The sequence below is a fragment of the Haliotis asinina genome, chromosome 11 (assembly GCF_037392515.1).
Source record: "Haliotis asinina isolate JCU_RB_2024 chromosome 11, JCU_Hal_asi_v2, whole genome shotgun sequence".
Taxonomy (NCBI): domain Eukaryota; kingdom Metazoa; phylum Mollusca; class Gastropoda; order Lepetellida; family Haliotidae; genus Haliotis; species Haliotis asinina.
This window is the reverse complement of record NC_090290.1, coordinates 35,137,910-35,164,561: the sequence shown is the minus strand read 5'-3', so window position 1 is coordinate 35,164,561 and position 26,652 is coordinate 35,137,910. Positions and strand designations below refer to the sequence as shown.

Here is a 26,652-nt window from a genome sequence, read left to right as displayed (position 1 = left end):
TGCGACTGGGTGTAAAACCTTGAGTCGACTTGTGCAGCCTTTCATGTTTTCACAACCCCTTCCGCAACCCTGTGCACCTAATGAACCCATGAATATTATGACCAGATGGTGGCAACACTTGCGTGCCAACACCCTGTTGCAGGTACAGCAACGTTCAGTGAACTTGAACAAAGTACTGTGACTATGTCTCAGTCCACCCAGATGTAAATGGATAGCTCAATAGGATGAGAAAGCCGCAATATGCACCTACAGGCAGCAAGAGTTGTATAATCTCCATAGGAGATGAGACTGATAATATGGTGTGCCACTGAGATTGATATTCAATGATCAGGGGAAAAATACCAGTGCTTTGAACAAGCACCAGTTCTATTTATATGTGCGCTATATAATATCCCATAATAACCAGGTGAAAATCTATGTCAAGAGCAACTACATCAAGTAACTGTCAAGGAAGCATATCGATAATAGCTTCCTTCATCATATAAATAGTTTTGTCAAAATAAACCTTTAACAATAGTTGAGACCTCAAACACTGAAATGTACCAGTGTTAAACTACTCACATTTTGTCCACCTTTACCGATGATTCTTCCAATGGACGACTTGGGCACCATCACTTCTGACCTGAGATGGACCTCTTCTATGCTTACCATATTCTCAGCTCTCACTCGCTCAAAGATATAGAATTGTGCCTGCAACATTCAACACCGCATTAGATTTGGCGAGACTATAACAGTTTGGTCTAGTGTTGAGTCCTGCCAATACTGTCACTCAGATATAAACCAATCAGTCATTGTACATCAGACTGGGGCGGTAAACTTTATCTCATCATGCGACAGTTGTTACAAGTCCAAGAGGACTGCCTACTAGGGGTCATGAACTCTGATCCATTTATTACAATTACAAGGAAACCAACAAAGCTTATTAATCAATGTGATGAATTACCTTACTGTCTTCCACTACGAGTCTTACTTGATGCCATATATTTATTTTTGTTTTTCATTTATATCCACACTGAATATTTGAAATCTTAATTTCAGATATATCTGAATACCGATTCTTTACCAAATTGAGTGTAAATTGAAGAGACTCCCTTCGCAGGTTTGGAAATTGATAGACTTTTTTGTTTAGTGTTTCCTACACTTGTAAGAGAATTTCAGTCTAGTCTCAGCTGTATGCTCATTTTTCAAGACTCATTTGATTGTAACAAGTGCCAACATATTTTGGTGAGAAGCTAACAATGTTTTCACAGATTTTTAGACTAACAGCAAGAATTATTACCCACAAAACATCCCAGGAATTAGCATCATGACGAGTGAGGGACTTTAGCGCAGCACTCAGCAAAATTCCAGCTATATGGCAGCGGTCTGTAAACAATCAAGTCTGGACCAGACAATCCAGTGATCAACAGCATGAGGATCAATCTACACAAATGGGAACTGATGATGTGTCAACAAAGTCAGTGAGCCTGACCACCTGATCCCATTAGTCACCTCTTGCAACAAGCATGGGGTGCTACACTGGATCTTCATGGGTCGCATCCTGAAGAAAGAGCACCTGCTATGACATGCCTACCTTCCATTGTGACTCAGGATTCCCTGTGATGATTACTTTACGTTCATTTAATCGTGGTGCCGGCATTTGGACTGGTCCATCCTGACCATTTGTCTCGTTCTTTGGTGCCTGCATGATCTGAATGAAACAAGAGTAGCAGACAATCAATAGATGATGAAAGTAACTTCTGATGATGAAAGAGTAAACAAATGTATCACTTCAAGCATATGATCCCCATCAACCACACTAACAACAACAAACAGTTTTCACATGATTTAAAAGTTTGGGTTTTATTTTATTCAGTAGTATTCTGGCTGTCTACATAATTGAGGGTGGGCAAGTTGGGTTTTACACTGCTGGTAGCAAAGTTCCAGCAACATATTGGGGACACCAGAAATTGGCTTCACACATTGTACTCATGTAAGGAATGAACATCTTCTTCGACATGACAAGCAAACACGTTAGTGTTTGAAATACCTGCCTGTCTGCTCATCCAACACGGAAAGGTTATTCTTAACAATTACTGCCAGATTCTCAAATTCAACAGCCCAATGGTCGGGTTTAACATTTAAATCCTTATTATCTTACAAGTCTTAATTTAATTATATGAGGAAAATTAGCATTTCTTAGCGGGCAGGCACATTTTGGTCAGGGCCGGCATGTTGCACATATACCCAGCCCTGTGGTCCGGATGAAACTTTGTGGAGTTTTATACCCTGTCTTTATCCACTGGGGTACCCAAACTCATCTATTTTGACCACCCGATCCCGTTAGCTGCATTAGTCTTAAGACAACTGGCTGACTGGACCATAAGCTGATCCATGATCAGAAGTGGCTACTCAAGTCTTACATTTCACACAAAGTATGGAGCAGAAAATCTTGTTTTTTCTTACTACAGCAAAACCTCCAAGTTTTCTAACTTTTGAAGTATCTGGCTGTCAGAGGATTGCAGAAAATTTGTAACTGAGGAGCAAAGAATATTTGTAATCACAACAGAGCAGGAGTAACAACTAGGCAAGTGGATCTTTGATGCCTTAGTTAGAGAAATATGCTTATCTTCATGTCCATCTCACAAGATATCCTTAATATTTTTCACTGTTTGAAAACTGGATTAACTGTCACTCAGATATAAACCAATCAGTCATTATGTATCAGACTGGGGCGGTAAACTTTATCTCATCATATGACAGTTGGCATCAACATATCAATCATAGGCTTTCCAAGAAGAAAGGTGAATGAATAAACCAGTTTAGTTTTACACCACTTTCGGCAATATTCAGCAAGGGCCACCAGAAATGGGCTTCACACATTGTACCCATGTGGGGAATCGAACCCAGGCCTTCAAAACAAACATTTTAAGCACTAGGCCAGAGGTGAGGTTAAATTGGGTTCCATGTTGAAGATTTCTGTACTAAAATAACGCGGTGCATACAAATGTCTGCATACAAGCAGCTGCTCATACCTGTCCTGAATAATGCCTGTTCCATGGGGTTACTTCACTATGTCACCCTGCCACAGTTCAACATAGACACTGATGCACTGTGATATGTTGAACATATTTGACTGGTTGTTTGGTTGCATAATGAAAAGTGTGATCACATGAGTGATAGCTGCAACAAAATGTTGCCTGGAAAGCAGACGATGTGTCTTATTTGGGTGGAAACAACACCAAATCGCATGCCCTTAAATACCTTTAATACCCTTAAAATGCAAGCAACAGGCAGTGTAAACTGCCAGCTCTTCAAGTGATTTGCCTCATGGCCAATGCTATTCAACTAAGGTTTGTATGAAAACTGATTTGCTTTGTCAGTGTCAATCTCCGGACAAGTCAAACATAAAGAACTGTCATTCAGACATAAATAATCAGTCATTACATTTCAGACTGGGGCGGTAAACTTTATCTTATCATGACAGTAAATATTTCCATCTGAACAATAATGAATTTCCTGTAAGAGCTTTCAATACTTCCTTGTTCAGAAATACCAAATTGCAATCACACAAATATACTCAAGTAAATACTTTTACATAAACACTCTAGTTAAATACAGCAGCTAATGGTCTATATCATTTAGAGTTGCATCATTTATCTCCTAATCACAAATTCACTTAAACAGTAGTTTTGAAGTTCAACATATTCCTTGATGTCTCCTAAACTGGTTCCTGACAGTGGAGCTTAACTACACGAATGTGGAAATGTCATTCAGATATGAACCAATCAGTCATTATTTATCAGACTGGGGCGGTAAACTATAGCTTATCACATGACAGTACACAGGGTGGGATAAACAAAGGTCCGCCCATATTACCTGAACATCGTGCTGGTACCCAAATAATGAAACAGTTTTTTAGTCTATGTAACATGAAGGCAAGGGATTTGCAAAAATTTCAGCCATCAGAAATTGATACAAGTGGGTTATGGGCTTGAAAACCATCAAGGTGTAATATTAAACAGTTTGTGAACAAAAAAGCTATTTCAATTTTGAAATTTTCCACCATTTAATGGCTGAATTTGTATGCATCAGTGGATGAAAAAAAACCTTTTAAGTCTACACCCGTGAACAATAAGAATTGACACACCCCTCAAACATCAACTTTTTTAAAGTTGTAGAATCAGATGTTGTCACTCAGATATGAACCTCTCAGCTACTGAGGCAGTAAACTTGAGCTCATCATGTGACAGATGACATGAACAAACTGACTATTTTCCTAAGCGTAAACATTTGTTTTATACTTTAATGGCTCACACAGCAATATTACAGCTATATGGCAGCGGTCTGTAAATAATCAGGCCTGGACCAGACAATCCAGTGATCAACAACATGAGCATAGATCTTCGCATTTGGGAACCGATGACATGTGTCAACCAAGTCAGCAAGCCTGACCACCCGATCCCATTAGTCGCCTTTTATGGCAAGCATGCGCTGCTGAAGGCCTATTCTAACCCCAGATCGCAAGAGGTCTGTAAATACAGCAGAAAATCCAAGTGATTTACAACCTCATGATAATTTCAACAACTGGGATATAATGAAATGCAGTCTCCCTTGTCACTTCTTACAACACTGGTTTCCACAAAGCCAATTCTATCCAGGATCCTTCCCAAATATGGCCATACAGAACTCTGTGTTGTAAGAATACTGAAGAAAAAAAGGCTTACATATCAATACCAGAGACTATGTTAAAATTAGGATTTGCAACAGTCACAGAAGAAACACCTATATAACGGGTTGTGAGCTCCTTAATGTAAAAAAAAACCATGAGAGTCCTGGGTAGAATAGGCCTTCAGCAAACCATGCTTGTTGTAAGAGGCGACTAACACTAGTAACAGGATTGGGTGGTCAGGCTTGCTGACTTGGTTGACACACCATCGATTCCCAATTGAGCAGACTGATGCTCATGCTGTTGATCACTGGATCGTCTGGTGCAGGCTAGATTATTTTAAGATTGCCGCCATATAGCTGGAACATTGCTGAGTGCTGTGTAAAATTAAACTCACACTCTCGCTCACATTAATGGAATAAGAAAGAGCACTTTTGTAACACATAGATAAGATACTAATAGACCATTATAACATTGAAATATTCCAAAATTCAACTATTCAGCTATCACCTATAATCAATTAACAATTTAAATAAAAAAAAATGAATAAAAATTACAAAAAACCCTTTCTCTGCATGCAAGTATTTTCTCTACTCAATTGTTTCAGCATTGAATTAACTGTCATTCAGATATGAACCAATCCGTCATTACATATCAGACTGGGGCGGTAAGCTTTGTTTCATCATGTGACAGTAGGTAATTGTTTTCTGGAAGAATACATGTGACCTCTCAGGAAGCAACGATACAAACACCTGAACTGATATTGCACAAAAATTTCCCTTGTGTTGAAGGAGGCACAAATGTTGTGGCAGGTTTCTCAGAAGCTGCTCAAGTAAGACAGCATAAACAATACACATTTCTTTAGTTGCATAGAATGGATGCATATACGTGAGTGAGGTTAGTTTTACACCGCACTCAGCAATATTCAAGCTATATGGTGGTACTCTGTAAATAATTGAGTCTATAACAATCAAACCTGTGATCCAAAGTATGAGCAAATGGGAACAAATGACGTGTCAACTACGTCAACGAGCCTGACCACACAAATCCATTAGTCACTTTTCATGACAAGCTTAGTTGCCTTTTTGGGCAAGCATGGGTTAACAGCCTATTCTACCATGTACCTTCACAGGTCTGGATGTATATAAAGCAAGTATAACAGGATTTGTGTGATAAACAATTCCGTCTGAAATATATAAGTCAAGTTCTAATTTGTAGGCCTGGAATGAATTTTAAAATGGTTATTCAGTGCAATAACATTCCTATCAAAACGCTTCATCAAAGGCAAGTGCTTTGCTTTGCACTGTCATACTTGTACAAGTCAAACATTAAGAACGGCCGTCACTCAGACAAAACCAATCAGTCATTACATATCAGACTGGGGCGGTAAACTTTATCTCATCATATGACAGCACATGATTACATTCTTTGTTGTTTAACAGTAATATTCCAACTATATGGTGACAGTCCCAATTTAATTCTGATCCAAGAGACTTTGAAATGTCACAGAAACCCCATTACTAGACTGTTTAACTACCCATTGCAGGTGAAAGTGCAATTTAAAGAAATGTCTCAATGTAATAAATAGAGGATACTATGTGGGTGCCCATGTCGTACTATGTTTATGACTCAGGTGCCCAAATTTCCCGAGCAACATAGTATGATTTAAGCATGAATTTAATAATCTGTTTATTACCAAGTTTTTTTAAATTGAGGAAAATCAACCCAAAACTTCTTCTAAACAAAGGCTGGCTTCCCGCTGTACCCCCAGATAGAACATCATAGAAGAGGCATGATGTCGCCATGACATCATATTTTGCCTAGGGCATCACATGAAAAATACAAACCCTGATATTTTTCCCCTTGTAGGTAACATAACTTCAATTAATCACATCTGTTTATGTACTGACACTGGTCAAGTTCATTCAACCGGATTTCTGTAAAGCCATCAATGAACAAATACACTAACGTGGAGTCTTCCAAAGTCAGTATTTTCATTGAGGATTCAGAACAACAATTTTATCACAAGACAGTTCAACTATTCGAATGAAAACCTGCCATTCAGATAGGAACCAATATGTCATTACGTGTAAAGACGGGCAGTAAACTTAATCTCATATGTGACAGTATACAGACAGAGAGATAAACTAAGATCCCCCCAAAGTTATCGTAACTTCTTCTGATACACCAAATCATGCATTAGTTTCTCAGTTGAAGGTCCAAAAACTATACAGGTGTATTACTAAATACTATCATCAACTATGTCAACATAACACTAACTTTGAGTTTGAAATAGTCCAACATTTAAGAGCTGAATTTTTTATGCAAACAAGTAGCAAAGTGTACACATCTAAACATTAAAATTTGACAAAACCACACCACATCAGTGTCTCTAAACTGTATCCGCTGTCACTCAGATATGAACCAATCAGTCATAACATATCAGACTGGGGCGGTAAACTAACTCATCATGTGACAATACACAGGGTGGGATAAACTAAGGTCCCCCAAATTACCTGAACATCTTGCTGGAACTAAATTCATGAGATAGTTTGTAAGTCTATGTTAAAGTATTAAATTTGCACATGTCCCATTGTCAGCTGTGAGAACTTATAAGATTGGGTTGAAGACTCAGGAACAAAACCCCCGAAATCATGAAATAGTTTCTCAGTGAAAGGCTCAAAACCATAAGGTATATTACTAAACACTATCATTAACCATGTCAACAAAGCTATATTTCAATTTTGAAATAGTCCAACACCTAACAGCAGAATTTGTATGCCTGAATGCCAGTCTAAGTAAACTTATCCTCAGTACTTTTCGTTACACTCCACCACTGAGTCTAACAAAACCTTATGGGAGGTCGCGTCAGGTAACCTTTGAGATTGACCAATCAGAACACAGCTTACCAAGGGATGTGCACATTCGCACATCCCTTACAAACTTTTTATCTCGAAAGGTTATACCCGAACGATTCCGAATGCTATTTAGCGTACGATCGCTTCCAAGTGATACACACGGCGTACGTACTGCCATGACAACAGTGAGTAAACAGTCGCTGAAAATAGTGTTTTTGACAATATTCAAGGATGTTATCTTACGGAAATATCAGCTAATGGTAACCATGTCAACAGAAACCCCAAAGCCTATATACTGCAAGTTAAATAACTGTTACATGCGGAGTTTTGTTTGTGGAGAGATCTGTGTCGGTGACCTGAATATTTTGAAAGTCCCTCCGATCCCTAAATAGTAGCCGTTGTCTGATTGGTTAAATCTATTTAACCGTCTCGCATTTGATTGGACTGTCATTGATTGCTCAAAGCTTACCTGACGCGACCCTCTACTAGGTTCTGTTAGACTCAGTGATGTAGTGTAACGAAATACACTGAGACGAAGTTTACTTAAACTGGCCTGAATGAACAACACCCATTAAAGTCAACAATTTGAACATTAAACCTGACAAACCCACTCACATCAACATTTTCTGAGTTTAAGAAATGAATGAACTGTCATTCAGATATGAACCAATCAGTCATCATATTTCAGACTGGGGCAGTAAACTTTAGCTTATCATGTGACAGTAGAAAATTCTGAACTAGAATTTATTTCCCAGAAGCATTAAATACTACCTTGTTTAGCAATACTGAATTGCAGTCACAGAAATATACTGAAGCTAACACTTTGAATAATTAGTCTAGTTCAATACAGCAGCTAATGGTGTACATCATTTACATTTGTGTCATTTAACTCTTAATTACAAATTAACATTTTCAACACTGTCGGACTACAAGAATTCATACTGTACTGAGAAGTCTGTGACTTATAAGGCAAGACACTAACGGCATGTCATTTAACTATTTGAATCACAATAACTGTCACTCAGATATGAACCAATCAGTCATTACATTTCAGACTGGGGCGGTAAACTTTATCTCATCATATGACAGCTGGCAAACACATATCAATCAAAAAGCTCCGAAGACAGGAGGTAAGGGAATAAGCGAGTTCAGTTTTTTTGCCACTTTTAGTTTCAGCAATATTTCAGCAATATCACAAAAGGTGTCATCACACTGGGGGTGAATGATCCTGGGTCTTTAATGCCGTAACCACTATCCAACCCCACCCAGAAGTGAAACTGGGTTCATATTTTGAATATTTCTGTAATTATATAATGAGGTGCATACGTATGTATATGCACAAGCAGCTGTTTGTGTACTTATCCTGAATAATGCCTGTTCCATGGAGTTAGCTCGCTATGACACTCTGCCACAGTTCAACATAGACACATCAAACACAACACACCCTTTGCAATCATTAGATTCCCATAAATGCCATGCATAAAGCAGAGTAACAGTGCTTTTCAAGGGATACTGTCTATGCTATTTAATTAAGGTCTGTGACAGCTATCTACACATAGTCTAGCTCTTTGAATTATGTCACTCAGATATAAACCAATCAGTCATTACATATCAGACTGGGGCGGTAAACTTTAGCTCATCATGTAACAGTTTCAGATACAGGTGAACTAGAGAAATTCTTTTCAGACAAAAACTACATATTTATATACCTACATACTAATATTAGCTCCTCTTTTTAACTATCAATTAGTTCATAATAATTAACTTATACTGACTGCGGGTTTAAGTTATTACTCCACTATAACCATATCTGTTTAATTGATGCCTCTAAGAAAACATAAAATCCTGTAGCTACTGTCATTTTCGGACAAATCACCAGTTCTCTAGAAAGACAAGATTTCTTTCATATCTTTGACCAAATGTCTTGGCAGCAACACCAGGGTTCACATAGGATTTCAAAACCAAAATTTAAAGCTTTTTCAAGTTTTTTTCGTGCCTTTGCTGGGCAAAATTAAGGCCAATAAAACAAGCGATCATATATGTAAACCTAATAAAAATAATAAACAAACGACTTCTGAGCAATGTTAGGTTTAATATGAATTCAAAAATAGCATAAGATAAAACCAAAGTTTAAGAGCAGTAGACCTCACTAAGTCTGTATCCATCCAAACACCAATGAAGGAATAAACTAGGAATTTAGTATCTTCATATTCTTAAAATAAACTTGTAAAAACAGTTGTAAGCAATCTATATGACCAATACCCACACTTCAGATGTTACTTAGCAGACAATCTTTACTGCATCAAGCCTTCATTTGAAATTCAAGGCCTTTAAAGGCTTTTCAGTCTTTTTTCCATGCTTTTTAATGCTAAGTGCCCACTGTCAAGGCTTCTTCAAGATTGTGCAAAAACAATTTCCATTTTTCAACATTAAAAAAAGTGACCAGCAAAATCATTGTCGTCAGCAATAAATTACAAACCCTAAAAAGATGTCTTCACTGTGTAATGTTAGCGTCTTAATCCTACTACAATAAATGCACAATACTGCTCAAATATTTGATCTAACAAGATAACTGTCATTCAGAGATCAACCAATCAGTCATTACATTTCAGACTGGGGCGGTAAACTTTAGCTCATCATGTGACAGTAATGACAATGATCTTCAAGTACTCTAGAAAACAATGCTTTTATCAGGGCAAAATGAAAACCTAAGACTAAGAGACAGTTTTTGTATGCATCAAGTTCAAAAGAGATCACAACACTGTCTGAAATCAAAACTGTCAGGCGCTCAGTAATTCACAAAATAATTCACTACCACCAAATTTGAATGTAGAAACTATGCAAAAGATCTAAAAAATATCACAATAGATGACAATAAGATATTGTTGCCATGATGCAGGTTTCAGCATTAAGCTGCTAATAATTCAGCCATAAGTTTGTACTTATTAAAGATGTCTTATAACATAACTTGGGGCGAGTGGCCAGTGGCTATTTCATACACTGATTGCACGCAGCACCAGTGTTCAAAACTCTGGCTCAAGAAAGAGGGCGAGGTTGGTTACCTACTAACTGTTTTAAGCTCACTTTTGGGGTCACACCATCCACACCCCCACTACTTATATTAAGAACTAACCTTGATTCTTGCGTTTGACAATCTCATGATATTTTTAATGTTGGATCCTTTGCTGCCAATGACTGCCCCAACAGTGCTTTCTGGGATGTAGAGGTAGATAACTTCCATCTGTTGCTGTGGCTGTTGCTGCTGCTGTTGTTGCTGCTGCTGCATCGGCTGACCTGGCCCCCCAAACAGGCCTGGGTACATGTTACCCTGTTGATTAAAAAGTTAGAATGATACACCCAGGTGTCAACTGTCACAATTATTCTCAATGCATCAAATATACCATCTAAACAAGAGATGCATGCAAATAACCACAGTCTGAGCAGTAATATCTTTCATCAAACACCAATTACTGGGGGCTGGTGCATAAATCAGAATCTTATGCACCAACAGTGCACCGACCCTTTCATCTCCACATTGTGTCTAACATTACAGTCAGCAATATCTCAGCCTTGTTATGGCACTCTGTAAATAAGTAAGTTTGGACCAGATAACTTAAGCGTTGATCTTTAAAACATCAGCAAGCAGTATGGATATGACACTGTGCAATCTACAGTCTACAAACTGGTAATAATGTCTACCAAAATTGATACAAGACAAAATGGATTCACAAATGCTTGTGTTGACACAGAGAATTCATACACTTCCACGTTTACTATGACGGAGTGAGTGACTATGTTGTTATGCTGCTTTCAGCAATATTCCAGCAATATTCCAGCAATATCATGGGATGTGACACCAGAAATGAGCTTCATACATCAAAATCATGTGTTGAATTGAACCTATGTCTTCGGCAGAAGAGTGAACACTTAAACCATCAAGCTGCATCTGTCGACCAAGAATAAAAATGGACAAGTTTGCCGTTATTACCATCATTGGGTATGGTGTCCTCATTCCCTGATAACTGTTCATATTTTGCATCATTGGTACGTTAGGTGGGGGCATCCCGAACATCATCTGCTGCTGTAGAAGTAAAACAGATTATCAGTCAAACAAGCATGTAATAGCAAGGGAACATGTTGATGAAAAAACACAATTCAGCATATTTTGCCCCAGAGAGTGTGGTCCTTTCATTAAGAATAACTAATAACTGCCTGCAAGTGATCTAATCTCAATAAGGTAAATGGGTTTACTAACAGCAGCAAGATTCATCGACTATTACACTCAAATTACTTTCACAAATGACCATAGAAAAACATTCTTCCCTGTTTGTTGCCATGGTTACAGTCAGTTCTAATGTCTAAAGCTGGATGCAAAGATCATATCCTGCCAAATAAACCTAAGTAGAGCTAAACCAGAATGAAGCGTCAACAGTTGCGAAGTTCTCAGAACAACTGACACTTCATACCAACCGTACAAACATGATTCTCTGCAGGGCAGACAAGGCAAACAGATTCTTAACCCAAAAATTCATGTTGGCAGCTCAAGCAACAAACCAGTCTGATAGCTTGTGCATTAGACAATCAAGTAACCCCAAATCCAGGTATACAAACCCCATAGTTTTGAGCATCTTGGTTCATGCAGTTCCTCATCTTCTCACTGATGAGCTCTTCTGCTTTGGCCGTCTGCTCACTGTTGCCTGTGACGGTGACCACTCGATCAATGAAGTAATTGTTCATATCCGTTAGACTGGAGGCAGACAAAACCTCACTGGTAACAAGGAGAGAGAAGAGAGGCTGTGTCAGATCCAAGCAAGCATGTGTTGCAATGGTGATGTTAGGGCAAATCAGGGGTTAGCGCTAGGAACAGGCTTTTACATATTGTAGAAGGCAACTTACATTTCAGAATTTGTATGCAAGGGCATTATGTCAATGCAACATCATTAACAATGAACAGTGAATATGGGAACTTGTCCAATATTGTCAGCATGTGCGGACTATCAAGGTAGCCTATTCCTTGAAAAATGCACCATGTTGAAAGCTTTGCTAGATATTTCACAGTAGGAACGTTTGGTTAAGAGTCACACATGGTGATGTCTGTAAAGAATTGGAATAGATTTCAATGAGATGTGTGCAATTAGAAGGGAAAGAACAATTCATCACTCACTGATTTCGTCAAGCAAAATGTATGAATTTAAGCAATGCAGCTGTGCAAGAGTGAATGTTATGACACTGCAGGTACAGAAGAAAGCAAACAGAATTTTACCTTCTTAAGAAGAAAATAGCAAGGGAATAATGAATGAAAATAATGTTAAAAGACGTTGCTTTCCATGCTACCATGGTATCTTGTATAGATGAGTTACCATTGTCCAACTTCTGTAACATAGCATGGCTCAAACAGGATTTGTTTTTACAACGTAAGGACAAAGATCCTATCTCCTTAAACAGTGTCAATGAGGATGATAAACGACAACTTGTAAAAAGTCAACATATTTAAGACAAGACATTAATATTAGTTTTAGCATGAACATACTGTTAAATTCTGGTTAACTGCTCAAAAGAATGCTACCACTGACGTTGTTATGTGCTTTGAACTGATGTATTTGCATGTATATCAAGGCTTTCTGTCAAATGAACTGGACTGGTGACCTTTTTCTGATTAAAAAACATATGCAGTAAAGGAAATGGGACAGATTGGTAGAGATATCAAAATAAAAAGAAACAAGTTTGTCTATAAATGATCACATTTAATCTTACCTAGAAACAACTATGTGAGTATCGGACTCCTGCATAAAACTTTTGATGACTGCACCTTTTTTACCAATGATGCGTCCACATATACTGTTTGGACACAATATTTTGAGTGGCGTTTCTCTGAAAAAGGAAAGAGTAAAAAAGCTACACGACATTGTCAGATACATTTAAGTGCATGAAGCTGATGAAAGACCACATTTTTTAAGGTAATAGCAATAAGAATAGCTAAATGTTGTGGCGGAGTATGGACCAGAAAAACAAAGGTAACATCATGAAAATATGACCCACACCATTTGGTTACGATGACATTATAAACAAGAAAACCCACTGAAACAATTTCCAGAAGCACCCATGATCTTTAACTGGTTTGACTGGGTGTAAAAAATGAGGAGTCAACTTTGTGTCCAGACTCTCAGTGTCACAATCCCTTGAGTACAGCTGGTAATGATGGCTACATGAATGCATGCAAACACCTTGTTGCAGGTACAGAAACTTGGACAAACTGCTGTGACCATGTGTCCCAATTTACAAAGCAATGAATAGGTACCCCGTAAGGATGTAAAGCTGCAAAAACTCGGTGCCCCTAGCGGCTGCAAGAGTTGTAGTATGCTCCCCTGGGATGTCAGACTGACATCCAATGATCGAGGGAAAAACAGCAGTGCCTTGAGCATGTAATAGCTGTGTGTATATGTGCGCTATATAAATATCCTCTAATAATGATACCTCCCTCCACACAGCAGAAACATGGTTGCTGGGAATAAGCTTGATATTACACCAGAGAGGCTATAATACTGTAACATGTCAACAATTCAGATGATCCACACTTACCCTTTGTTAAGAGCTTCTGCTTCTTTGCTTACAACTTTCATAATTTCTTTACATGCTTTCGAGCAATTCTCAGGACTACCTTTGATTGTGACAAGCTGTAAATGAAAAATGATGAAGTGAAAAGATTGAAGTGATGCAGATACTTTATCAGGTAGAACGGCAGGTACGGCTTACAGTTTGTAGTGATCTAGAATCCTGGGTCATTGAATCACATTAATCGTCTGCTAACTCAAGTTACTTACATACTTAAAAAAGAGTTACTAAATATAATTCTTGACATAACTAAGGTATCTTAAGAAACACTCTTCAGAATGACTGGACAAATACCGTAGGACCTTCTGTCAAATCCGGCAGATTCAACGATGACCCGATGGAAGTCTACACACACACCAGCCCTCATGTCCAACTTTATAATCATATTTCACAATGACTTTGACTGAAGTGACACATCACACTTGTTTGCTGTTTGTTAACTTTACCTTTGTTGATAATTTCAATGCCAATTATAAGAAACATTAGATAAAGAATATGTGTTAAGCTTTCATTCTGTGGGTCCTGTGAATTTTCAGTGGGTCAGCCAGACATCTGAAAACTTACAGAAACCAATGTCCTGTTGCTTAAAACATTCGTGAACTCTGAAGACCTAGGTAATAAATTGATGTACTTACTGTTTCTTGTGTGTGATTCTCCCTTCGATGAATATCCACTCTGTAGAATGTAAATTTACAAGTTACTAGTTGTTCATGCATTAACTTGATCAACACACACACATTATAGAAATCAGGAACTTAACTCTGACAGATTATAAGATGAAATCAATTGAGTTTACAAGAAAACTAATTTTCAGAAAGCATTAAAAATTTCAGTAACATCCAACTTATCAACAAGTAACAATCAGAATATTTGGTTTTAGCAACAAAACTAAATTCAGTTCTAACACTTAATTAATCTGAGTTACTTAATGATCAGTACTAACAAAGAGACAATTATTCCATTTCAACAGAAAAATACATGCTCATGTAACAAACCTTGCTCTACTTTGTGACGTGATGTTTTTGATGGTTTGACCTTGTTTTCCAATGATGGCTCCAACATATTCACTTCCAACCATTATCCTGCCAACACAAAGTATTGAAATGTGACAAATCTTACATCCACTCCAAATGTTAAATACTTTCAAGCATGTTCCTCACACTAGTGGATGAGCTTATATAACACCAGACTAAACATGACTTGTACAACAAAAACACTTTTTTTTTAAAGGAACCTAATTTGATCTGAACAGGAGAAAGGTTAATTATGTTCTACTCTTATGTTGAAGGGTCCCAGTTCTTTCATACTATAATATGGCATGTAAAAATCTGGCATTTCCACAGCTTCTTTTAACAAGCATATACAGGAAAAACACATTCTGGGGTTCAAAAATCCCATTGCCCAATGTCCGGGACTTTTAAAAAAAAATTTGAACCCCTGGGAAGATTAAATAGAAGTAACATTCATGTCAGAAATTCTTAGTTATGTATCCACTGATCACAATCTTCCAAACAATTCATACACCATAGAATTCATTTCAGCCATTAAAGGGAGACAACTGCTCAAAGACTACATAAGGCTACCTTATTGGCCAAGCTGATGTGTTAACCATATTAAGATTGGCAACTGGATTCTTTAATTAAACGATCAAAAGAATTTTGTTTTACATCCATGGACCTTGGAAGTATTATTATTTCCAATCAAAAATATAAGCTGCGCCTTTTTTGTCTTAATATACCTCAAGCTCAGCCTGAAATCCTGGTTGCATTACCTCCCATATAACAGATGCTAACTTACCTCAGTGGCATCTCCTGCCGATTCATCCCTGAGTTGTTATTGTTGTTTGAACGATTCACTCGGCGTGTTCTGTTGTTTGCGAGTTCAACCTGTGATACAACAAACCGGCATAAAAAATCCAAGACAAATTGTTTCTTTCATCTTACATTTTTTTCCCAGCTGTGAGATGCAATTCCAGGTAACAGAACTTGCTTTGGGGGAATTTGATCATTTTCATACAAAGGAATTCCCTTCGAAGTAATGTGCTAGCCAATGAGCCAGTATGGTTTTATGCCTCTTGTAGCAACATTCCAGCAATGTCACAGCCGAGGACACATAAAATTTGCTTCACACATAGAACCCATGTGGGGAATAATACCCATATCATAACCATGACGTGCAAATGCTTTAAACACTAGGTACCCCCTACTGCCTTCTCCTAGCCAATGAACAAGTGTAGAAGTGAACACAGCTCACAAAACTTTCTCCTTGACTTTACTAAACTTTATATACAAAGTAAGATAATAGTTTTGTCATGTACACCTCCATTTGCATATATGAAATGAAGAAATTAACTATTTAGAATCAGTCAGAACTATACTTGTACTTAAAACACGAGTAAAACAACCCATGTGGATATAGAGAATAAGCCACATATTGGTACATATGACACAAAGAAAGACCATGAAATGTGGAAAGTTAACATCATACTTTGAATAATCACATCTTGCAAACAAACAGCTCATGGCATATCTGTGGGTCATGAGTATCAAGTTCGGAGAACCTGGCATGTATACTGTTAGTGATATGCTGTGGCCAGGTAATAGCAAAAGGCACATCAGTGGGTCATGATCAACGCATGTGGAGTTTGTGTGAACCTAGCACTTTAAGAGACATGCCAGGGACAAAGTTTTGGGATGGAAGGATGGACGAACAGAATGCACACTCCATAACCCCGCTAATTTGTAGCGGTGGTATAAAAATACAAATGTGATCATGAAGACTATCTCTAACATTACATCTGGTGGATAAAAATGAATTTAATCTAAACCACAATCTTATTATTTCTTCTGAATGGCCTATCTTTGGGTTGGCACCCATTCACATAAATGTTTCACAGCGAACAGAAAATATGCATTTGATCCTAGCTAGAAGATTGTTTAAGGTCAGTGTACTGTTAGAATGTCTTCAATTCATTCATATCAGTCTACATGCTTTTAAGATATTCCATTTTTCACAAATTGTGTTTCTTATCCTGTTCAGTCAGAGTTTTAGGCCGCACTCAGCAATATTACAGTTTCATGGCGGTGGTCTTTAAATAACTGAGTCTGAACTTGACATTCCAGTGATCAATATCATGAGCATCGATCTGCACAACTGGGAACCGATGACATGTCAACCAAGTCAGCAAGCCAGACCACCCGATCCCTCTAGTCGTCTCTTACAACAAGCATAGCTGCCTTTTATGGCAAGCATGGGTTGCTGAAGGCCTATTATACCCCTGATCTTCACGAGCCTTGCTGTTCAGTATACTATGAAGCAATCAAGAGTGGTGAACATACTTTCAAGTAACTGCCTTCTATGTCACGCCCATTCAATCTTGTGGCAGCGCTGGAACAAAAGTCACAATATGAACTTAGATTTTGCACAATATTATGTCTCAGCAAACTGGGACAAACAAATTCTGTTCTCGTGCAAAGATAAAACTTCCATGATAAAAATATTTAACATAATGCAATAATCATGATAATGATTGTGGTTTAACGGCACCCAAATATTTCAGCAATATTTATTCACTATTGCAGGTATGTTCCAGCTATGGTCTGTAATGATCAAGTATGGACCAGATACTGATACCATGACCACTGATTTGGGCAGCTGAGATATAACACGTCATTCGACAGTTACAGTTATCAGGAGCCATAACTGATGTTGCGGATATTCACTCAGAATTACAGAGATTTATTTATCACAGCCGTCACAATAATCCAGCTTTATAACAGTGTGTGTCAAATAATGGTGTCTGGGTCAGTGGCAGGTGGCACACTGAATAAGTGAAGCCTTTCAGACATGCAATCAGCTAGGTCACAAAAACAACCCAGACCATGTGCACTGACATTGATAAGTGAGCAAGGGAGTGCGGTTTTATGCCACTTCTAGCAAAATTCCCACAGTACCATGGCCAGGAAACCAGAGAAGTACCCATGTGTACCTGAACCCAGGTCTTCTGCATGACAAGTGAATGCTTTAACCACCAGGCTACCCCACTGCCGTAACTCTGAACAAGAATCCCTTTCCCACACCGTGACATTTGCAATGACAAACGCTTATCTTTCACAAAAAGGGATAAATGATAAAAAAAAACTATCAGTAATACAATAATGTAGACAAGGTACTAAAGAGGCAGGATAGCTCATGCCTATTTTTCTCAAGAAGTGAGTTGAAGGTTTTCTTTACAAACACTTACTCTTGTGCTTGTTCTGGCGAGTCAAATGTGACATACATAGCACCCTCAGCACCCACTGAAAAATACAGCCAACAGCTTTAATGACACCATAAAGACATATTGACAGAAACCTTATGCAACAATGTCTATTACCATGACAACTGACAGATGTGGAGATGCTGACCTTTTCAAATACAAGCTTATATTTAATGTTCCAACAAACGTAAAACCTATACTTTGTATACAGCCAAAACTTGTGAGCTTGGCGCAAGATCTAAGTTCTTCAACAAATATGAAGAATCAATTGAAAATTATAACCATGAAGACATAGTTTGGCATGTGCTATTTAGCATGTGTGCAGTGAGTGAGTAAGTATGAGTTTAAGGCTTTTGTCGCAATATTCCTGCATTATCACAGCAAGGGACACCAGAAATGAGTTTCACACATTGAGCAGATGCAAGGAATGGAAACCTATGACGGTTTAACCACTGACAATAAAGAAGGTTGAAGTTGCAAGCCCAAAATTACAGCTATATGAAAACCATCTACAGTACTAAGTATCCACTCTGGACCAGATAATCCAGTGATTAACACATGCAATGAACCACGCCATCATGACATAATGCCCTGCAAATCAACCGATTTATGAAACCCAAGTCATGATTGCAGAGAACAATGCTATGAAGGAATTCTGGGTCGTTGTGGAAACATGAAGCAAGTCCAAAATGTGTATCTACCTTGTTCTACTTTCTGGGGATTCCCCACTATCTGGCTGACTAGGAGGCCAATATCATCAACTGTGACATGATCTGGAGCATTTTTTATTTGGATTTTATTTGTCTTCCGGCTGAAACAAATGGGCGGATTATTCAAAACCATCATCTGCACTATCAGAACATTATCGAATGCTGTTCAAGATTACTTACAATATAACATAAAATTGAGGCATTTATCCAATCAGAAACATGCTTTCAAAGACAAAAATTGTGCGTACGTCACATGTCGAGGACTGTGCCTGCCAGTAAAAATCGAACTAAGAAAGAGTTGCATGTCCTTGGTCATGAAACAGTGGTTTATGACTAAAGGAACACTTCATCAAAATACAATGACAGTACCCAGTCAGTGAGATCACCAACTCTGTACAACAATCACAGAAGTCAGAGACCACATTCTCACCTCACAGGTGTTATCAACGTATAACAAATTGCAAACATAGCTTATACTCAGCATTCCAAAGGGACCTAATGTATTTCATACACAACTTCTAACATTGTGCTGCCAACATGTAATATCCATGCACTTACAGACACAAACACCGTTCCAACAAGAATACCATAAACCACTAATAACTGATTTATATGTACAATCAAACAGACGTAGCAAAGGTTATTTCCTTAATGCAAGGATTGTGTCAAGTCTATAGGCGTAACCAGGTAACCAATCAAAATAAAGTGCTTAAAAAAAATCACTCCAAACACAACAGTTTCGAGTCTATAACTCTGAAAACATTTCAGCAACATTATAAATTTTAATGTTCGTATACGACCATGAGCTGATTTGAGACTCAGCCTTTGGACTCCTTGGTAGCTTAAGTCTCAGACTCATTAATGCTATACATTTTTGTGCAGTCTCCTCTCAAATTAACTGTCGACCCAATATGACAATGCCCTACACTTTGGGTTAATGACATTTGTGTATCTACCTGTTATCAAGCAGAACCCTATAGATCAACAACACCATATATACTAGTGCTACCGACTACACAAGATGACTATAAAGGGAGTGCCTGTTTGACTCCAGCTACATACCTGCGCCGGGACACAGACGGCTCTACCTGCATAACAAAGCCAAGAAGGTTGTAGCCTGGAAGAAATCAAGTAATTTCAAATTGTAGTCTCTTTCAAAAGATTAAGATCTCAGTGTAAATCACCACTTTCATAAAACAAACATTTCAAATCACATGTTGGCAGAAAGCTTATTACTCAAACTTGACCCTCTCTTTGAAGAATCCAACAACTACAATGTGATGACTAAGGTTTATGGTATATACTTACCAACGCTGCAATAAATAACACATGTTAGACCTAGTAGGAATTGATCTACGCCAGAAATACATCTCAATTAAATCATGGCATTAATCAGGTCAGCAGCCACATGATCAATTTTCTAGCAGAAGAGCCAACAAGTATTACCTTTCATAAATGGCTCACAGATCTGGATGGTGTCCTAAGACATTGTTACAAAGAAGCAGAATCCTATCCAGTAGATTGAGATGCCAGTCATTTAGATACATTTATTGGAGGATATCTTTATCTATCCAAACCATCTTGTTAAGTGTTTGAAAGTGCCCAGAGAGTCTACTTGTTCAAAACAGTCAGGAGGTCCCTGTCATTGCCACAGGTTAACTGTTCACAAATTGGGACTTCAGAAAATACTTTATGAGCAAACTTCAAGGAAGTTCACCCTTAATTTCTTATAAAAACTCTTTTCAGTATTTTCTTTTCAGTCTTACAAAAATGGTTATCAAACACATATATTCAGTTCTGCATTTTTACAGTAATTACCCTTTCCCCATCAAGTCTAAAGTCAATAAAGGCAATCTTCACTTGTGTTACTGTTATCATACTTCCTTCTGGCTAGGATTATTCCACAATGCATTAAATCTTTTAAATATACAGTGGAAGCTGTCTAAACTGGCACTTATCGGGACTGAAGAAACAATCCAGTTTATGCAATGTTCCAGATTGTAGAGCTGGTGATAAGCGTACAAGCCACGGAGGGGACTGAGATTATATGCCGGTGTTGGCAATGTCATTGGACTGGATAGATGCCAGTTTAAACAGCTTTCAAAGTAGACTCCACTACGCAGTGATTTTATCATGTTTCTTGAAAAATGGTTAAAGTTATATCTCAGTTGGATTTTAGTATAGCATCTATTTCACACGTTGACATTGCAGTAACCAATATTGTAATGTGTTTCATTAAACAGACAACCATAAATCACACTATAAGGAAATACTTTTCTGGAGAATATCCTGGAGCTGACGCTCGTACCCATTAACATTTTTAGTTGCTGTAGTCATGACAACCAAATTAAGTAGTTTGCTTTGATAAGTTATACGTCATGATGGCCAGATTTAACATGATAAAGGTTTAAATAGTCCAGGGAAAACATAAGAATGAAGATTTTATGGATATCAACTTCTTTATGAGAGAACACAACGTTTCGGAGTTAATGCTTACTCCTTCATCAGGTGATTGAGAAAGGGATACAGAGGTGTATTTATATGTACAGGTAAAACAATAACAAAGTAACAAGTGGAATGAGTTAACGAAAGCTAGTATAAACAAGCACTGATAGGAAGCCGATGGTTAAGATAACAATGATGGAAGCCAACGGTAATGCATTACAGTTGATTGGATATGTTTACATAACATGATTGGGGATAAGGATGGAAGCCAATGGTGATACATTACGCATGATAGGATGATGTACATAACACACGATAGGGGGTGAGCATGTTTACATGAGGGTTGGTGATGTACAAACACAAGTATGTACTCGGGTAGATAGGCTATACATGAATTACATAGATAGAATGTACACAGGTAGATGAGATCAATTTGTCAATAATGATAAATTGATCTCATCTACCTGTGTACATTCTATCTATGTAATTCATGTATAGCCTATCTACCCGAGTACATACTTGTGTTTGTACATCACCAACCCTCATGTTCCATCCTTATCCCCAATCATGTTATGTAAACATATCCAATCAACTGTAATGCATTACCGTTGGCTTCCATCATTGTTATCTTAACCATCGGCTTCCTATCAGTGCTTGTTTATACTAGCTTTCGTTAACTCATTCCACTTGTTACTTTGTTATTGTTTTACCTGTACATATAAATACACCTCTGTATCCTTTCTCAATCACCTGATGAAGGAGTAAGCATTAACTCCGAAACGTTGTGTTCTCTCATAAAGAAGTTGATGTCCATAAAATCTTCATTCTTATGTATTTACACTTCTAAATGACATTCAAAGACAGGGAAAACATGTCAGTCTAAAATAGTTGAATATCATGTCTGAGACATTTTAGAACTAAAAATTCCAATTATCATTCAAACATTGTACTTGAAATGCAACAAGATAACAAGTCATTTGTGTTGCTCTTTTTTAATGATATATTACTGCACAGTACAAAGCCAAGCAAACAGCTCATTGGTGATGACGGACGTTTATCATTAAGTGTTACTCGCCCACACAATAATTCACTAGCTTGAGGTTTGAATGCAGCCGCAAGTTTCATCATTAAGCTCCCAAAATGAACATGTATATCAGGCCACAATCTTGAATGATTTAAAAGTGTATCAAAACTGAACATGTCTGAGAGAATGATATATTTACAAAAAAGGACCTTATAACAACTTAATGACCAGTTGGATTATTGAATGAAGATTTCCCTGCCCAACTGGATTTTTACTAGTCTCAGTCATGTTGACCATGATCCACAAAAAGTAAGGGGTGGAGAAAGGTGGTGGTGAATAACTTCAGGAGACTTATTTTGAAAAAATTCTAAACCACTGAAATATGTTTAATGAGTTAAGTTTGTGTCAACATATTAAGTGCATTACTTGACAAGTATATTTTTCAAGCCAGTGCATGTTAACAACAATGATTAACATGATTCAGATTCATACTAGAGTCAGTAACAGATAGAGAGTTATATGCCAATGTTTTTGCTGGATATTGCCATGGTCACTAAAGGCAAGATGACAGAATAACCAGAATCACTTCAAAACTGATACGGAAATAAATGATAAACCATTCATATTGAGCCATTAACTTAAATATACAATACCTTAAACCAAAACTTGTGAACTTGTTAAGAAAAACCTATTCCAGTTATATAACTCTTGATTTTACGAACTGCAGTGAAAATGAAAGGACTTACCAGCCATGAGTTCATTTTTAAGGGGCTTTCCTTATTTCTATCTTGAAGTGAAATCTCAGCAAAATTACTATTGTGAACTCCATTAGCCATGTCAAATGCACCACTTTATCTGCACATGCATTGTTACCTAATGCAGCTTGACGAAATGGCATAGAATGCACCCTCTGGTGCATATGCAACATAGTATCAAGTTACAGATTCGTGATAAAGAGCATTTCCCTTGTGTTCAGTATATCCATTTACATCCCAAAGTGTGTTCCACTCCAGAGTTTAGGGAGAGGGGAGGGATTGGGCAGGAAAGAGGGATACCGGACTCATCAAAATACACTTTTTTGCACTAATTATTTAACAAATTTATAACATGATGAGTGCCAGAACTAAAAGGAGACCCGAAATGGGATGGGATGCAGTGTTTGGGGACAATGTGTTGCGGAGTCTTAGATTCAGCTGTTTGTTATTTGTTTCACACCTGAATAAAAAAAACTTGATGAAGTGCGAATTTGGCATAACTTACAAGAAAGCAAATGAAAGACATTATGAACAGTTGAATAAATGTAACAGTCCAGATATGCATCCCCAACAGCCCGTCACTGGCTTATTCGATTTTTCATTCCTAACCATCTAAACTGTTAATAAAGTAAGAAATGTATACTTCGCCAACAAAACTGAGTAAGGGTCAGACTTGTGTTTAATACCCTGATTAGCAGTGTTCTCCATCTCTCATTGATTATTCTATGACATTTTTCCAAAATGAGATCTATATAGCTTCAGAACCAAAACAGAACCAAAACAAAGCCAAGTGATAATCACTCGGTGCAATGAGTGAAGGACATTGACACCATTTTGCTCCAGTGACACGGTCACACAAGCAGTTTCGGTGACGCCACATGGTCTCTACAACAAAGAGGGGTTCGGATACACACGATAATATAATGGGGGAAGATTTGGAACCCTAGTCGTGCAGCCATGATCACATGGGTTTGTGCGGGAGAACAAGAATTCGAGCCGGTGGCATTATGACGTTCCACGCACATGCTGGTTAAAAACGCTCGAGAGCAACTCGCTCACGTGCCAGTTGTAAATGGAGCGTTGTGATATGACTGACGACCGCAACCATATGTCTGTTTGTGATAGGAATGCAGCTTGCAGTTAGCAACTAACCAGTCATTATATCTAGTTTTATAGGCATATACTCCGGCCATTTTGAATCAATGTAGGCGTTCTTGGTACATTACTTCACACGAGTTGAGTTTGTCCCGTTCACATTTTATTAAAAACTGCTTCAATTTGCACGAGCAAGAGCGCATCTTACCGTTCAAGTTCTCTATTGCTTTGTCAACGTTTTCTTGATCTGGACAATCCACAAATGCAAAGCTTCTTTTCAACAATATGTTGTTGACCGCAACTCCTTGCTCCTCGAACAGGCCACGCAGCGTTCCTTCTGTCACATCTGTTGACAAGTTTCCGATGTAAAGCCTGAACATATCGGGCAACTCTAAAAACGAAAAAAGTCACGTGGGCTAAGTGAACATGTTGTGATAGTCAAGGAGGTAGTGAGAATTTACAAAGAAAATGAGTACTATATGACTTACATTGGGTCGTAAAGGGTTGCACTACGAGCGCCGGTCGGCGCAGTGATACTAAGAATAGTTCATTATTGACAAAATAGGGGAGAGTATAACACGATTAGAATAGTTAGCGGCAGGAGCTGTGAGGCAGTTCACTTCAAATTCAATTCAATAACTACCGAATGACTCCATGATGCTCCGTTCACGTGTCTCCAGGGGTATACAGTACTGTGGGTTGGCTTTGACAAAAAATGTGGCGTTCCAGTCTAAGCCGTCTCCCCTCTTGTCACTATTAAACTAGTCCATCTAAAGTTCCATCAGTTCAGTCTCCCACGTGGTCAAACTTGATGCCGGCTATTAGGCATTATTTTGTTAACTTTTACATGCACTTCTTGAAAAACATATGATTCCACTGGATATTTCCTCCGCTACCAAATATGTGTACTATGACAACTTGCGGCTTAGGAAATAGACGTTACATGCCCAACTACCCGATAATATATCGCCGGCATAGCACATGCCTCTGACATGTGTTTGACGTCACGAGTTCGCTATCATTCATGAAAATTAACCGTCCACAAAACTTCGACTTGCACTATAATGCTGTTTAGCGGAACATGCGCACACTTCATCCATACTGGCCGTTTCAAAGCCCCAACAACTATGACATTGTGTCCGGAACCATCTTACCTCGGTAGGTTGCCATGTTGTCACCGGATATAGATCCTCTACCCTCGCAGTTTGACACAAGAGGGAGGTCTGCCCGAGACTATATGAAATATGTGGGTCAGTTGGACGGGTCGACTTGGATGAGGCTGCTCACAAGTTCATTGCCCTGAGAAAACGCCGCTTTGTCTTTTATCGAGCTGTTAGAAGAATAAACACTTGTTGAAGCACGTTTGCAAAGATGTTTTCTGACTGAAAAATACGCATTTGTGTAGACAAAATATATTTTGCTTGTTTGTTATTAAATCAGGAAATTTCATCACAAATATGACTACTTTTAGTTCAAATTTTGCGTAAAACTTAAAGTACAATGCAACATTTTCCATCCTTTTTAACGTATTTACCAATTATCGGTTATCAGTTTTATTATAGTTCAATTAACGCAAGGTTTTTGACAGAAAAGAGCAATAAATTATATTCAATGCACAAGTTTACAGAATGGAAAGGCAAATTCAGTGTGAAGCTAATATATTGTAATGGATCAATTTCGACTTTAAAAAACGTCGATTTCGCATATTTACAACTTTCATATTGCACAGACACTGAAGCTAAACATTCGGTTTTCTTTTTACTTCGATAACTGTGACTACATGATTGTCGTTTAACAGCACACTCGGTTAAATATAAATAATCGAGTCTGGACCAGACAATCTGGTGATCAACCCCGCTCTAAACAATTGAGGTACGATATCACAAGTCAGCGAACCCCCGATCCTGTTAGTCTCCTCTTGCAAGTATGGATTGCTGAAGATCAATTGTAACCCGGATCTTCATGTGTCATATATGTATAACATATGAGTGATTTTGTTTAACATACCACAATCCAAGTTAATCCCTGGGTATAAATTAGGATCCATAGTTTGTGATAATTATTATGTCATACAGAGCCACACATTAGATTGATTTAAATGTTATTTCGTTAGTAAATTCGACAGATACACAGTTACGAGTCTGCCATAAATATGCATTGTAAAACCCATTACTGTCATAATATAGGAGCCAACATTTTACCTAACTGGTTATCTGGGCTAACGCTCGGTCACTGAGTTATACATAA

General features: G+C 37.9%; 1 protein-coding gene and 8 non-coding genes across 15 annotated transcripts in view; all 9 read right to left on the bottom strand.

The window, feature by feature from the left end:
* LOC137256631 (insulin-like growth factor 2 mRNA-binding protein 2) overlaps positions 1 to 25,735 on the bottom strand; it is a 29,518-nt gene extending 3,783 nt beyond the window's left edge. Inside the window, exons 1-16 of one of the 7 annotated variants that reach the window (XM_067794528.1) lie at positions 25,560 to 25,735; positions 24,614 to 24,796; positions 20,149 to 20,203; positions 19,078 to 19,187; positions 18,362 to 18,416; positions 17,457 to 17,505; positions 15,916 to 16,004; positions 15,114 to 15,200; positions 14,754 to 14,793; positions 14,086 to 14,180; positions 13,261 to 13,377; positions 12,118 to 12,274; positions 11,495 to 11,587; positions 10,640 to 10,834; positions 1,574 to 1,690; positions 562 to 690 (exon numbers count right to left, since the gene is read on the bottom strand). In XM_067794528.1, coding sequence (XP_067650629.1) covers positions 562 to 690; positions 1,574 to 1,690; positions 10,640 to 10,834; positions 11,495 to 11,587; positions 12,118 to 12,274; positions 13,261 to 13,377; positions 14,086 to 14,180; positions 14,754 to 14,793; positions 15,114 to 15,200; positions 15,916 to 16,004; positions 17,457 to 17,505; positions 18,362 to 18,416; positions 19,078 to 19,187; positions 20,149 to 20,203; positions 24,614 to 24,796; positions 25,560 to 25,575 — 1,587 coding nt within the window. In that variant the 5' untranslated portion in view covers positions 25,576 to 25,735. Of the gene's footprint in view, positions 1 to 561; positions 691 to 1,573; positions 1,691 to 10,639; positions 10,835 to 11,494; positions 11,588 to 12,117; positions 12,275 to 13,260; positions 13,378 to 14,085; positions 14,181 to 14,753; positions 14,794 to 15,113; positions 15,201 to 15,915; positions 16,005 to 17,456; positions 17,506 to 18,361; positions 18,417 to 19,077; positions 19,188 to 20,148; positions 20,204 to 24,613; positions 24,797 to 24,893 lie in introns of all 7 variants that reach the window. The other 6 variants (XM_067794531.1, XM_067794532.1, XM_067794534.1 and 3 more) reach the window with 6 other exon arrangements.
* LOC137256655 (small nucleolar RNA SNORD31) lies at positions 764 to 836 on the bottom strand. The gene has a single exon (XR_010954581.1). It is a non-coding gene; the product is annotated as a small nucleolar RNA SNORD31 (small nucleolar RNA).
* On the bottom strand, positions 2,669 to 2,741 carry LOC137256654 (small nucleolar RNA SNORD31). Its single transcript, XR_010954580.1, has one exon. It is a non-coding gene; the product is annotated as a small nucleolar RNA SNORD31 (small nucleolar RNA).
* Positions 3,749 to 3,820, bottom strand: LOC137256660 (small nucleolar RNA SNORD31). Its single transcript, XR_010954585.1, has one exon. It is a non-coding gene; the product is annotated as a small nucleolar RNA SNORD31 (small nucleolar RNA).
* LOC137256653 (small nucleolar RNA SNORD31) lies at positions 5,988 to 6,059 on the bottom strand. The gene has a single exon (XR_010954579.1). It is a non-coding gene; the product is annotated as a small nucleolar RNA SNORD31 (small nucleolar RNA).
* On the bottom strand, positions 7,056 to 7,126 carry LOC137256652 (small nucleolar RNA SNORD31). The gene has a single exon (XR_010954578.1). It is a non-coding gene; the product is annotated as a small nucleolar RNA SNORD31 (small nucleolar RNA).
* On the bottom strand, positions 8,522 to 8,594 carry LOC137256658 (small nucleolar RNA SNORD31). The gene has a single exon (XR_010954583.1). It is a non-coding gene; the product is annotated as a small nucleolar RNA SNORD31 (small nucleolar RNA).
* LOC137256656 (small nucleolar RNA SNORD31) lies at positions 9,083 to 9,155 on the bottom strand. Its single transcript, XR_010954582.1, has one exon. It is a non-coding gene; the product is annotated as a small nucleolar RNA SNORD31 (small nucleolar RNA).
* On the bottom strand, positions 10,080 to 10,152 carry LOC137256659 (small nucleolar RNA SNORD31). The gene has a single exon (XR_010954584.1). It is a non-coding gene; the product is annotated as a small nucleolar RNA SNORD31 (small nucleolar RNA).
* Positions 25,736 to 26,652: the final 917 nt, after the last annotated feature.